Source organism: Cydia fagiglandana, chromosome 14, assembly GCF_963556715.1.
Source record: "Cydia fagiglandana chromosome 14, ilCydFagi1.1, whole genome shotgun sequence".
NCBI lineage: Eukaryota > Metazoa > Arthropoda > Insecta > Lepidoptera > Tortricidae > Cydia > Cydia fagiglandana.
Genome location: NC_085945.1, coordinates 320,406 through 335,600, shown reverse-complemented (window position 1 = coordinate 335,600; position 15,195 = coordinate 320,406). Strand labels below are relative to the sequence as shown.

General features: G+C 41.1%; 2 protein-coding genes across 2 annotated transcripts in view; both read right to left on the bottom strand.

The window, feature by feature from the left end:
• Positions 1-99: 99 nt before the first annotated feature.
• LOC134670583 (uncharacterized) lies at positions 100-2,899 on the bottom strand. Its single transcript, XM_063528384.1, has one exon. The coding sequence runs from the start codon at positions 2,761-2,763 to the stop codon at positions 814-816; it is 1,950 nt and encodes a 649-aa protein (XP_063384454.1). The 5' UTR covers positions 2,764-2,899; the 3' UTR covers positions 100-813.
• Positions 2,900-8,597: 5,698 nt separating this feature from the next.
• LOC134670582 (kinesin-like protein Klp68D) overlaps positions 8,598-15,195 on the bottom strand; it is a 44,989-nt gene continuing 38,391 nt past the window's right edge. The window contains exons 7-12 of the mRNA XM_063528383.1: positions 14,923-15,059; positions 14,448-14,618; positions 11,565-11,895; positions 10,868-11,101; positions 10,496-10,694; positions 8,598-10,241 (exon numbers count right to left, since the gene is read on the bottom strand). Coding sequence (XP_063384453.1) covers positions 10,104-10,241; positions 10,496-10,694; positions 10,868-11,101; positions 11,565-11,895; positions 14,448-14,618; positions 14,923-15,059 — 1,210 coding nt within the window. The 3' untranslated portion in view covers positions 8,598-10,103. The remainder of the gene's footprint in view (positions 10,242-10,495; positions 10,695-10,867; positions 11,102-11,564; positions 11,896-14,447; positions 14,619-14,922; positions 15,060-15,195) is intronic.

The window sequence follows — 15,195 nt, the reverse complement described above, 5'->3', positions numbered from 1 at the left end:
TCTCTTATCCTAGTTACTTACAATAATGATCTAATTAATTTTAGATTTAAAATATGGCATCTGTTAATCTGTATAAAAATAGATTTTATAAACTTTTAGATTTCATGTTGATTTTATTACAAGTGGAAGACATTAAGACTAAACATGTTTGATGAGTATCCTTATTATCACTTATGTAAATATTCAAAACAAGTTCAAATTTTGTATAATACATCAATATTATCATTGGGCCATCCCAAATCCATTGGGTGATCCCATATCGCACTCATTGATCATGTTCCTCAGATGCACTTTATTTCTAGATATTACACAACTTGCTATAAAGAAATTTACACCAAATGTAAAAAGCAAAGAAATCACAACATAATTAGCTGCATAGTTGCATTTAGTAAACATAATGTACAATAATTATATATTTCATTTATATAATTTCACTATTCTAAGTTTCTGGTGGGTTGATGTCCGTTTCTCAATTATAATACAATTAAAATAATATAAAATAAAAAAATACAAACCTGGATCCAATTTTCAACTGGAGAAATATGAAGCAGCACTTACTATTAGCACTAGGAGAGGTAACTTATAAACTTACAGACAACATTAGCAGAGCAATACTCTGGTTAATACACTTCATTTTAAAACACCACAACCAAATATAAAAAGTTTAAGGAATCACTGATTCAAAATATTAACATATATCAAAACTATAAATCTAGCACACTACTAAAATAAAATTATCACTTAAAATCTGGGCACTAATATTGCAAACATCTTGAAGTTCTTAAACCTAGGTCCATAGGGACAATTTTTAGTCTAAATTTTAGTTGAGTTGATGAATTTAAATGGTGTTTTGAAGGGCAGCAGAGATTTTCTGCTTTTCTTTTTAGCATCAGGGGCTATGGGGGTCTGTGCTAAGGACTGCCGGATACTGGCCCTGGTCCTGTCAGCAATGCTACCATCACTTGCCTTGCTACTAGAGTCCATACTCCACTGGCTTTTGCATGAGGCTATTGAGAATCTTGAGATACTTGACCCTTTTGAAGTGATGCTCGACTTTGATGGGGTTTTTCTTAAATTTCCTTTAGTGTTGGTGATGTCCGAGAATATGGTCTGTGACATCTTGGCCTGCTTAGAAGGTGAAGAGTGGCTCCAGGGCATAGCTGCCCTTTTCTCAGAGGTCATCTTCTCTAAATCTAAGTATTTGAACTTGGAAATGTCCTTGACCACTTGCTCCTGCTGTCTTGGCAGTTGGTAGCCTTCCTTGTCAACATTTTCTAACTCATAGAATGTCAGGGTCACACTTTCATCACTCTCTGCAAAAGGATTGACTGGGGTAAAGTGCACTTTCTTAGCTGGTTCAGGAAACAAGTTCCGCGGCATGTTGTCCTTGGTGAACTTGGTGGCCGTGATGACCATGCTGCCGTCTCCGTTGTCAGCGGACAGGGAACTGTCCAAATCCTCGTATGCGAAAGTTTTTCGCCGATTCTTGAGGCGCGCCGAGCTAGTTCGCCGGTGGCGGCGCGACACCCACTGCCTGTCCTCTGCTTGTGTTACCATGGGAGGCAGGGTGATCCCATTACTCTCACTAATGTCTGGCACCTCAGAATCATTCAGAGGAATGATCTTAGCAGCAGGACTATTTAAAATCTCCTTCGCAATGAGGTCTCTTTCCCTCTGATTGAGACTGTGTTCCCTTTGTCTCAGTGCAATGAGGCGAGACATCCATTGCTGGCTCAGAGTGTTTTCTGTCACTTGCTGGGCCGCAGTGTACGTGTCCAGGGCTCCAGTTATCGCTTTTCGGCTGCGAGGAACGAATCCTGGCAGCTCAAGAGCCAAGGCAGCTATAGTAGGAGACAACTGGCCTTGAGGCGAGTTAGACTCAAAAATTTCTTTGTTACAATATTTTTTAGGTGTAATATTGCAGTAGATAGGGCTCTCCTGAGTTTTGGACGACCGCGGCGCGGGTTGCACGGCCCTGCTCAACTCTACAGCCTTTTCAGAGTCACACTTGTTCACTGAAGTGGAATGTGAGTAATCAACCGAGACAAGTATTTCACTCAAATGTTTGGGGCGAGAAAACGTTTCGATGTTGGCAAGCACCGTGGGGTGGTAGAGTATGACATCTGGATGAAGATTCGAATTCCGTTCGTCCGTGAGGAAACCGATAATATGGAGGAGATCGTCGCTGTATTGCGAGTGCTTGTCGGCGCGGGGCGCGGCGCACAAAGCACTCAGCAGGTCGCCGAGTTGCCGCAACACGGGAGTGGTAGGCGCCCCGGGCGTCGCCGCTGGCTCACAACAATGCAAACGCACTGCGCCGCCCTCTTCGACAACAACTGTAGCTGGCGAGAGGCAGACACGTAGGACGGAGAGTTTAACGTTCTGGAGCGCACGGCACGCGCGCGCCAGCTCCAGCAGCAGGTGCCACACGAAGGCCTCCGAGGCGCACTTGTCGGCGGAGTCGCAGCTGTCGATGAGCTCGGCGAGGCTGCGCCAGGCGCCGTGCTCCAACACGAAGTAAAGCGTGCGCGAGGGCGCGTGCAGCACCGTGTCGTGCACGCGCAGCAGGGCCGCAGCGCCGCCGCAGGCTTTGTTTATCGCATCCGCGTCGAGCGCGACGCCCCGTAGCTGCTCGTTCGAGTACGCAGTGCAATCGTACGCCTTCCATGCGAATATGTCGTTGGTGACCTTGTGCCGTACTTTGTAGAACGTGCCGCCGCACAGAACGTCTAAAACTTGATAGTCCTGCAGTTTACCCGACATAATTGTGCAGAATTTTGATAAATTTATATAAAATTACATTTTGCAACCGAAACAAAGCAACCGAACTTTTGAATCTGAACGACGGTTAAAATTTTAGTGATGTACGCATGATCTACGATGCTTGACGTTGGAACTATACGATAAAGTCGATGATATTATTTTGAGGTATTGACGTGTTTTTTTTAATAGCCCATTGTTTTTAGGGTCCGTCCAAGGTCCGTCCGTACCAGTCCGTACCCAAAGCATTATCACTACACCTTATAAAACAAAGTCCCCCGCCGCGTCTGCCTGTTTGTATGAATGAATGAATGAATGAATGAATGTTTATTTGCTTCAAACAAGCGTATATATAGGTGTTACATTTTGTTTTTGTACGATCCTTGTTTTGCCATGACTGGCGTACAAATATTGTTTGTACTTATACTAACTAAATTGACTATGTACAAGAATAAACCGAAACTTATAGACTACGATTTTAATTTTAATTTCATGCAATTCATGCAATTTATATACAATAATAATTCTCCAATTCGATTTTATAAAATTAATGAATAAGTAGTACCTACAATTGACAAATATCTAACATTACAATTTACATTTGTTTATGAATTCATCGACAGAATAATAACAATGTTCAATTAAATAATTAAATAATTTCTTCTTAAAAATATTAAAAGCCATTTCTTTAAATGTATCTGAGAGAATATTAAATATCTTAATAGCCATACAATATGAATTTTGTCGTGATAACGCTAGATTGGTTTTCGGTAAGTTTAACTTAATCCTATGTGTGTGTATGTTCCTTCGCGATAAACTCAAAAACTACTGAACGGATTTTCATGCGGTTTTAACCTAGAATAGATTGATTAAAAGCATACAACACACGTGATTTTATGATGTGTTTTTAGGCGTATCCAGACGGGGACAATTTTTCGCCAATCTGATTAAATTCAGGCCGTATAGCCTCCTCCACACTCGTGCGCGAATCGCGGTGCGAAGCTGCGAACGCAAGTGTGGCGCCGATTATCGCAGACAGCGAAATCGACTCCACACTCGCTTTCGCGGCTTCGCCCGCAATTCACGCGCATAGTCTGGAGGGGGCTTATGAACCAAACGCCAATTAATTGGGCTCGCCGATAATGACCGATATTACCGATAAAATGAGGTGTGGACGCAAGGATCAGACCGTACAAATGCAAACGCCAATTTGGCTCACCGATAATTAACGATATTAGCGATAAAATGAAGTGTGGACGCAAATATACCAATTTCGACGCCAGTATTTTCATTCTGGGCCTCTGGGGCATTTTTTTCAATTTAGAGTGCTCTAATATCACCATAAATTTAAGATTGATGATTAAATTGATGATCAAATCGGTCGATTTGATCATCCCGTCTGGACACCGCTTTTATCGGTCTACATATTTTTTTCTGGGACAGTGATTTTATCATGGCTACAATGAGTAAAAACTACAAAGGCATGGCCCTAATTTGAAATAGGTAAATAATGCAAGGTTGATGCTACGAAAAATAAACACGCCACGTCGCGCCGCTCTTGTGCTTGTCCTACAGGTTACGCGTACTGCTTCACTCATGCGTGAATCACTGTGCGAAGCCGTAAACGCGAAGTGTGACAACAATTTCGCACAACTGTTCACGGCTTCGCGATTCGTTCACCGTATTTTATCGGATTTCGACTTCCGGCATTTCTGTCTGAGGGTGATGTGTAATTTATTTTTCACCTCCGCAGCTCGAACGAGGGTACTTTGCTTCTTAAAAACAGTGAGCAAAATGCGATTTTGCTCACTGAGTCATATTGTCTCACTCAGTGAGCAAAATGCGATTTGCTCACTGAGTAAGACAAAATGAGTGAGCAAAATCGCATTTTGCTCACTGAATGAGACAAAATGTCATTCAAGTGACCTTTATAGTCAAATGTCATTTCAACATACGGGGTCTAATACAAGTTCGATATACTTGGGTTCTATTATCTCTGTCCCTCTAGGTATGTTCTCACTGCTTAGGGTGAAAAATGTTGTGTACTACACGAGATCAAAGTTATTTACATCTCGTGCGCTTTTGAATCCCTTACTACGCTCAAGATTCTAAATTAGATTATAGAATCTTTCGCTTGCACGGGACTCAAAATAAGCACTCGAAGAAATATCAAACTTTGATCTCTTGTTGTACAAATATAACTATTATCAACGGATTTTTTTTTCTAATTTATTTTGAAAACGTTTCTCGCCTCAGTGACAGCGTATCATCTGGGTTAGTCTATTTAGACTAATGGAACTAAAACCAGGAGCTGCTTGATCGATGAAGTCAATAATACTTATAGAATTACGCATGTTATATGAAAAACGCATTCGTATACGATATCCAACCGCAAATGGATTTGGCTGACCGTGGCGTCTAAATCAATAATTCCCAAAATTGTGGAAATAGACCAATTTCACTCCTAGGAATAACTTTAGTTTTATTATTATGTGTATAAACACATTTACATTAGTTTGTTTATATTTAATTGAATTCTTTATATAGCATAACCTTGTCAGTTCATTAATTGAAATAAATACTTGTATTTTTATCCAGTGTGATTGTAAACAATATCATTTGATATTTACCAGTCGCTTTTCGGTGAAGGAAAACATCGTGAGGAAACCGGACTAATCCCAATAAGGCCTAGTTTACCCTCTGGGTTGGAAGGTCAGATGGCAGTCGCTTTCGTAAAAATTAGTGCCTACGTTAAATCATGGGATTAGTTGTCAAGCGGACCCCAGGCTCTCATGAGCCGTGGCGAAATGCCGGGATGACGCGAGGAAGAAGAAGTGATTGTAAACATGCCTATAATATTTATAAATATTCGAATGACGCACAGTTGATCAATTATAAATTAGCAATAATTATAATAATGATTGTAATCGTAATTTTAAAAAGCAGTCTATAAAAGTCAGTCTTCTTTTTCCTTGCGTTAACCCGGCATTTTTCCGCGGCTCCAAGGAGCCTGGGGTCCGCTTGTCAACTAATATTAAACAAGTGGAAAGTTCTAAAAAAGCACTGTATCTACATGTGGGATGACTGCGATGTAAGATCACGATCAGTGGCACTTTAAGTTTTACGTTACTGATTTGTTATTTTAATAAATTAACTAATCTATATATATAAATGCAAGTGTCCTGACTGACTGACTGACTGACTGACTGATTCATCAACGCAGAGCCGAAACTACAAAAGCCAGAAAGTTGAAATTTGCACACCAGATTGCATTTATAAAGTGTACAAGAGATAAGAAGCGATTTTGAGAAATTCAACCCCTAAGGGGGTTAAAAAGGGGATGAAAATTTGTATGGGGTTAAAGTTTTCTTTTAAGCTAGGAATTTGAAACTTCGTAAAAAGATATATTATTAAAATACAAGAAAACTAATTTCAGCGTTTTTGAAAATTCATCCCCTAAGGTGGTGAAAAAGGGGTTGAAAGTTTGTATGGATATCAAAAAAAAATTCAAGTGGTGGAATTGAATCTTTGTATTTAGGGATATTATTAGAAGACAGGAAATGTAATTTCAGCGTTTTGTAAAATTCATCCTCTAACAGGGTTAAAAAGGGGTTGAAAATTTTAATCCATCACAAATGCTTTCAAACTTCGTAGAAAGGCATAATAGCCGATTATAAAAAAAGTGATTGCAACGTTTTTGGAAATTCAACCCCTAAGGGGGTTAAAAAGGGGATGAAAGTTCGTCTTCGGGTGCAAATTTTATTTTAAGCTAGGAACTTGAAACTTTGTAAAAAAAGTATCAAATTCAAATACAAGAAAACTTATTTCAGCGTTTTAGAAAATTCATCCTCCAAGGTGGTGAAAAAGGGGATGAAAGTTTGTATGGGGTTAAAGTTTTCTTTTGAGCTACGAATTCGAAACTTCGTTAAAAGATATATTATTAAAATACAAGAAAACTAATTTCAGCGTTTTCGAAAATTCATCCCTTAAGGTGGTGAAAAAGGGGTTGATAATTTGTATGGATATCAAACGAGTGTGGGACTTGAATCTTCGTATTTAGGGATATTATTAGAAGACAGGAAAAGTAATTTCAGCGTTTTGTAAAATTCATCCCCTAACAGGGTTAAAAAGGGGTTGATAGTTTGAATCCATTACAAATGGTTTTGAAACTTCTTAGAAAGGCATAATAGCCGATTACATAAAAAAGTGATTGCAACGTTTTTGGAATTTTAACCCCTAAGGGGGTTAAAAAGGGGATGGAAGTTCGTCTGCGGGTGCAAATTTTATTTTAAGTAAGGAACTTGAAACTTTGTAAAAACGTTTTAAATTAAAATACAAGAAAACTCATTTCAGCGTTTTTGAAAATTCATCCCCTAAGGTGGTGAAAAAGGGGTTGAAAGTTTGTATGGATATCATGCATTTTTTCGAGCGCGGGATTTCAATCTTTGTATTTGGGGATATTATTAGAAGACAATAAAAGTGATTTCAGCGATTTGTAAAATTCATCCCCGAACAGGGTTAAAATGGGGTTCAAAGTTTGAATCCATTACAAATGCTTTGAAACTTCTTAGAAAGACATAAAAGCCGATTACAAAAAAAAGTAATTGCAACGTTTTTGGAAATTCAATCCCTAAGGGGGCTAAAAAGGGGATGAAAATTCGTCTTGGGGTGTAAATTTAATTTTAAGCTAGGAACTTTAATTTTTTGGAAAAAAAGGTATAAAATTAAAAAACATGAAAACTAATTCAAGCATTTTTGAAAATCATCCCCCAAGGTGGTGAGAAAGGGGTTGAAAGTTTGTATGGAGATCAGATATTTTGTGAGTGCGGAATGCGGAACTTGAATCTTTGTATAAGGGCATAGGTACCTATTATGAGAATACAAGAAAAGTAATTTCAGCAACCAACATCAAAATCCACTTGATTTAAAACTTCATACAACTTGCTAAATAAGAAAAGTACTTAATTTCAACATTGCTTGGATATGAAAATTATAGGTACTAAATATGTAAAATGTCGAAGATAAGATTCCACGCGGACGAAGTCGCGGGCAACAGCTAGTTTACTTATAAATCGATAACAAAAGCATGTGTACAACCCTAGTATGCGTTCAGAAACGGTATTATTATCGACGTGAAGGCGCGCAAAGCGTTCAGAAATTATTTGAATCCAACGTTTAAATTCAACGACAGGTTTAAGTAGACTACCACTAAAAAGAATCGCTCCCTGCTGTAAATTCTGTCAGTTTAAATATGACCTCAAATGTCTTTGCGCGAAACACTGTCATGTCATGCGCCTGACCACACTACAGGCTTGTTATTTATGATTTTGTCAATTTTGTCATTATTTTGTAGAAATTTGGAATATTAGTAGCCTTATATCTAGTGTTGGATCGAACGCGCCCATTCAATACTTTTGCAATGTTAATAATAAGTGATGTCTATGTTTTGCTTCGTATCTTATGTATTTTTTAACGGGTTTGTGAACATCTCACCGGTTTTTTGGAGATTTATAAAGTTGCAGGCGTCCATAGGCAACGGTGACTGCTTGTCATTTGGCGGGCCGTATGCCTGTTTGCCTCCCACGTGGTGTTTAACCTGTCGGATCCCACGGCTGAAATCTGAGCCACAAAAGGTTAGTGACTTTTCATACAAAAAAAATGTTGTTTGTATGAAAGGTCACTAACCTTTGTGGCTCAGATTTGAGTCTTGGGATCCGACAGGTTAAAGAAAATAACCTGTTAATTTAAATAACATGTCATTTCTGTTTGCGAGAGTGGCAGACTGGCAGGAGGGTGAGGACTGAGGAATAACTACCAATAGCACAACAAAAACAAGGTAAAATTTAAATTGTTTTATTAGTGAGTATAAGCGTGTACGCGGCACAGCTGACTAGCGGTTTCAATACATATCACATGATTCCATTCTTCCGTTCATAATTTATACACAAATTAAATACACCAATATAAAAACAGCTTCAATGAAGGCTTTAAGACAGAATTTAATGCATTTTTTTCTAAAATAAAGCATTTTAGATACAGAACTGAGTACACGACGCGAGGCACCAGCGTTGTGCGACATTTGCAACTAGCTACGCTGCCACTATCTATAGGTACTTTAATATCTAATAACTATTTACATTAACTGTATACAAGAATCATTGACTAGAAACCATGTCTAGATTAATAATAATTTAACAAAACCACTTACGATTTATGAATTTTACAAGTAAAGGAACATGATCACTGGTAATATCAACAACTGTAGGACAAGTGCATGGAATGGACAGTTTCCGTCTTTGGTAAACATTTGAACTCGCACCAGGATCTCCGTGAGATGCTGGTGTGTCTGGTACAATCAAATTATCTTAAAAATTCATTTACTTTACGATACAATGAATTTAAATACATACAAATAAGTGTAACAATCTACCTAATATCACCTGCTCCAACATAATGTGAAGCGTAAAATAAAATTCACATAAAATAACAACCGTAAAATAAAATCATTCTAAAACAAAAACAACCGGGATTGACTACGCCCAAATGGAAATTAAGAGCTTGAAAATTTCTACACTAGGCATTTTTATTAATTAGTATGTGCCCACACTGGAATATAAAATCATGGTAAAGGCGTAACGCGCGCACAGAGATCAACGAGCCACGCGACTAAGCGGGGCGTTTGGCATTAATAATAATGTATAAAAATATCGCATACTCAGACTAACACTATCCTGAGGGCCGTGGCTGCCACGCAGGATGCTGGACATCCTCCGCACACCACAATATTTATACTGGACTTTAAGAAAATTAAATCCTAGCAACCGCTTTCCACAGAGCCAATCTGTTAAAAAGTGAAGCATAACACAGCTGTCTTATGTATACCATATGACAGATTGGCTAAGTTTAAAAGGCCTCACTAGGGTTTATAATTCTAAAACATCCATTGGGAAAAATTTGCCTCCATATGGCAGATTCCCATCATCATATCCAGAGAGACAGGATCATTTACTGTGCTAGTAAATGTGGGTCATACACCGCAATCAAATCAATGTTTCTTCCCGTTAAGGACTAAACCTAACTTTCTGATTGAATGTTTATATTAACTTGTGTAATAAAAGAACCAATGTCACACAAGTCTCAGGAGGGACAAGTAATGTTTGATGAGTGTATGAGCCATGTCACTTGAGAGAGCTGGAGCGGTCTCGAGGCTACCGCACGCCGGAGCGGCCTCGGGGCTACCACACGCCGGAGCGGCCTCGGGGCTACCGCACGCCGGAGCGGCCTCGGGGCTAGCGCACGCCGGAGCGGCCTCGGGGCTACCGCACGCCGGAGCGGCCTCGGGGCTACCGCACGCCGGCCGTGCCGAGGCGGTGGTGCGCGTGCGCGGTGCCGGGCCGCACGGGGCGCGCGCTCTTGCGCACCGCAGGGGCCGGCGCGGGCGCCTCCAGCTCCGGAGACTTCTTCATGGAGCTCTCCATTGACTGGAAACAAAACAAGTGTTACAGCGAAAATCGGGAACCCTTCTGATAAAACTGATATTTCTATCGAACGTTTTATAATTTTGTTTCGACTTCGCTTACTAAAACTGATGCCGCCTAAAATCCGTTTCTAATAATGTAACATAATAAAGGTTATGGTGATTTTTTTTGTACTTGTCTCGTTACGCTGAACTTTTTGTTAGCAAAGGGACAAAATTGAACAGGGGATGGGTAAATAGTGTAAGGTCGGGGCGTACCCTCTGCAGGCGCGGCTGGGGCGGGACGTAGGGGCGGGTGGTGGAGGGCAGGGGCAGCGGCGCCAGGTCCAGCAGGTTCTCGGCGCGGCGCCGCAGGGGCACCCCTCCTCCCCCTCCCCCTCCCCCTCCCCCCGCCGCCGCCGCGCACGTCGGCCGCCGGCCGGGACCCGCGACCGGCCGGACTGTTAGGGGCTCCACGCTGGAAACAAAGTGTTGGTTATTGTTGTGATGTTGTCTTACTCACGTTCCTGAATTGAGTTTGATTCTTAATATAATATTAAATTACTGTAAAAATAACTAAACTATCAGCGGATAAAAGCCTTCCCGTCGCTAAACCGGTCCGATGTACCGAGTATGGTTCTAAGAGGTCACCTGTCGGGCACGGCTCTAGTCCAGGCGTCCTGGTCGTCGTCGTAGGCCAGCCGGGCGACCTGCGCGCGGCCGGCCAGCGGCACGAAGCTGTCGGCCAGCAGCAGGCGGCGCCGCAGCCCCGCCACCAGCGCGGCCTGCAGCGCCTCGTGCTCGCGCCGCTCGCCGTCGTGCGCCTCGCGCAGCTCCACCATCTCCTCGCGGAGGGCCGCGTACTTTGTCACGCATTTCTTTAATCTGGAATGTAAGTAAATTGCAGTTTTACAGTTGTTTTTATTTTACGTTAAAAATCGGCACACATTTATGCTCCATATCCATTCAAAGTGCCAAGAAACGAATACCTACGAAAAGGCTATTCTAATATTTTCGCAATTGATTTAAAACGGTCAGTCGGTATTATAAACCTTTTCCGCGTTGAGTCACCTAGATGCAATTTTTTTTTCTCTAAGTTTTGCGGTAGACTTTATTTACTTAAAGGTTTAGGTAATCTGTTGTATCGCATGCGCAACACACTGCTTCGAATGGAGTTATCTATTGAAATATATACTGCAAGAATTTTATCACTACTAGGCTAGCGACAGAAGAACACAAAGACAGAAGTTGTTTTTATTCACGTTGTAATCTTCCCTACATACTACTACGACCATAATGTTCGTACAAGTCGCCACTATAGGTACTAGCTGTGTCGAATGATATTTACCGCTGTGTCTTATGGTCGACCTCTTGCTGCAACGAAGCAAAGGTCTGAGTAACGGACGCCGTAGTCTCCTCCTCCAAATCGATCTTCTGCTGCATCTCCACCTCCCTCTTCTTCCTCTCCGCTATCTCCATGTTCCTGGCGTCGAGCACAGCCCGCGACTGCCTGAGGTCGTCCAGCAGGTCCCCGTCGCCGCCGCCGGAGACGAGTCGCTCCTCTAGTTGCCGGATCTGTTGCTCGAGCTCCTCGGTCTTGCATTTTTCCTGCTCGATGGTGGATTCGGCGAGAATGTGCTCGCTTTCGAGGCTGGCGGTGTCTATTGTGTCTTCTTCTGCTGGAACTAAGAAAAAACGTGTTAGGCCCTGTTTACTTTTTTAAGAGGAATTTAACAAGTGAAGTAGACAGAGCTGTACGGCCCGGTCTCGATCGTTATGCTTCAATACTGGTTGTCAAAAGTTGGCATTTAATTTTGTCGACTCGGTTACTATCGAAAACAAAAATTCACAAAACATGGCTCTGTAATTCTGTATAGGTGAATGGTTGTACAGTCAGCAGCAGAAGTCGCTATACATTCCAGGTGCTCAAAGAGAGGTAAACGTTTAAACTGTCAAAAAGTTGTTGACTGTCATGGTAGTATTTACTTGTGAGCGCTCAACGTGTCACAAATATGTTAACAGTCGCTATTCATTAATTTCTACACTTACAACAAGTCATTGATACCTTAGCTGTCAAAAAACCAATGGTATCTAAGCGGTCAACGTGTCAAATATATCTGAACAATATGGAAAAATAGACTTTAAAGCATACAAGTATGGTCGAATATTGAATAAAAGATAGCCATGCTAATTTCAGGTAAAGCGTTTTGACAATCATCGAAAGCAGTACAGTCTTGTCATTACATACATCTATCTCACGTTTTGCCCTTCAACCATTTGACAGGAGCCTCTCGGTCAACTTACTGCAAACTATTTCTTTTAACAGAATCGTCAAGACGAATGACACATAGCAAAAGCTAACTGAAGCCGAATTTAGAGCCGATTGTCAAGGCACGTCGTGGTCTCAGTAACAGGCGTTTGCTTTTCAAAGCAGAGACCGCGGGTTCAAATCTCAGTCGTACGCACCTAGATATTACAGCTTTTTGTTTTTTTTTGGATTTCATTTCTATTATTAATTTGTGTCTTCTGGTTTTATGTTAATTTCGCACGCTACATGTGACATTATCTTCAAAAATTATATAAACTAAATTTTTGAAGATAATGTCACATGTAGCGTATGTACGACTTTCTATCAGGACGTTGTAGGTTTGAACCCGCAGTGGGCGTTACTTAGATTACTCCTGTGCGGAATGCCATTTGATATTTACTACTCAAAAATCGCGTTTGTTGTATGGGAGCCCCACTTAAATCTTTATTTTATTCTGTTTTTAGTATTTCTTGTTACTTATAATAGCGTCAACAGAAATACATCATTTGTGAAAATTTGAACTGTCTAGCTATCACGGTTCCTGAGATACAGCCTGGTGACAGACGGACGGACGGACGGATGTCGATGGACAGACGGACGGACAGCAGAGTCTTAGTAATAGGGTCCCGTTTTACCCTTTGGGTACGGAACCCTAAAAATGCTGGTCTCTTCAAAAACTGACTAAATTAAATTATAAGATATGAAAACAATGCATTTTATTAATTTCAGACATCATGTTTCATAGTAACATTTATTGCTTAAGACCTACACAGTCGATATCTAAATAGAAATAGTCTTAGTTTTATTTTTCAAAACGTTCGGGGTTCGATTCCCGAGCTGAGTACACATTTTTTTTAATGTATGAATGCAGTTTTTCGTGTTACTAAAATCGATGACATGATTCCTAAGAAGAGATCGGTGTATATCGTATAGTATCAGATTTTCCCATACTGGCCGATCTAAATGGGCCACCCTGTATAGTATATTTTACTACAATAAGTGGGCTAAATAAATATATTAACATAGGTATATAATATGATCAACGGTTTGGAAAAACAGCTGCATATGACAGTTAAAATAAAAAAACCGATCATTCTAGTAGAACCTACTTATTTATTGTATAAGTTTGACACTTAACGATAAAATACTTCTTTAAGAAAGGAGGTGTCAATTCGTAGTGCTACAGTATTTATTTTAAAGTTAAACAGATAAAATGTTGATGCTTAGTTACCATTGAAATACAACTGCTTAGCAAGTGGTGGCACCCTGGCTGCTGACGTACGTGATTGGCAGTGCGTGTAGGTATTAATGATAGCAGCTTGAATTTGATTGCTTAGTTACCACTGACTTTTTAACCGTTATTGTCATTGTGATTAAATAAGGGTGTATATATGTGTTAAAGAAAAACTCAGAAGTTAAGGTATTTGTGACGAACTGAAAGCCTACGTGAAAATGACATCTTAGATGTCCTTATTTTTGTGACGATTGAAGTGTATATGTTTTCTTGGACACCTTGCCCGCTCAGGTATATCTGCTGCTGACTGTACACTTCTTGATGGGGTCGACCATTTCATAGATTTTACATATAGGTAGGTACTTAAAGGAGCTGACAGACATGAGGTAGAACAGAAGACTATACTAGTCCTCGTCGAACAATTCCCGAATCTGCTTAAAAACTGCGAATGCTTGATGTTCTACTCGAGTAATATCAGCACTTTTATCATCATCATCATTGTAGCCTTCAGTCGCCCACTGCTGAGCATATTAGGCCTCTCTTCGTGTACGCCATTTATCCCGGTCCTGGGCTAGTATCATCCAAAAGTGCCCCACACGCAGCACAAAAGTGCAGTGGGTGAACATTTAAAGAATGAATGAATTCTGACTCTAAGTAAGTTTGGGATCGATCAGCAGTTGAGCCTCTACGAAGCCTCGACTGACCTGGTGCGGGGCCGGGGGCGCGCGGCGGGCGGCGCGGGCGCTTCTCGGCCGCGCGGCGCTGCTCGATGAGGGCCCGGAGCCGCTCGATCTCCGCTTGGTACTCGCGCAGCTTCGCGTCCTTCGGGTCTTCGTTGCGGATCGGCTTGTTCTTTATCGCTGTCAAACAATCATACCGTTTACGATTAGGATACTTATATAGGATGTTTCACAGGTTAAATTTGAAAACATCAATTCTTAGTGAAATTATTGTTTTGCAACACGAAGTCGGCGCGAAAACCAGGAGTATCTAGGCACGACGTCAACTCGATGACGTAACGTATTACTAATGAGATACCTTAAACCTTTCTTTATCAGTAAAATTTTAAACTGACATGGTTCTTGTTAACTGCCCGGCTTACGAGTTGATTTTCAGTATTTTAAGTAATAACAAATAGGTTGAGGGAAATAATAGTGATGTTACCTTTAGCTCGATGAGCGTACCGCAGCGTGGTGATGGTCTCGTCGTAGTTGTAGGCGGCCGGGCCCACCGCCGCGATCATGATGGTCTTGCTGTTGCCGCCCAGCGAGTCCTGCAGGATGCGCGTCAGCTTCGAGTCCCTGCAACACCACCCAACACATGATTTCCACTGGTGGTGATATACTAGTGTACCTACTGCGAGTTCTAGCAATACACGCATGCCAATTTGGGCCGCGAAAAGAGCCAAATTCAATACAGTTCGACCCGCGTAGAAAA

Coding starts and splice junctions, on each gene's coding strand:
- LOC134670583 (XM_063528384.1), bottom strand. CDS start 2,763: ATGTCGGGTAAACTGCAGGACTATCAAGTTTTAGACGTTCTGTGCGGC.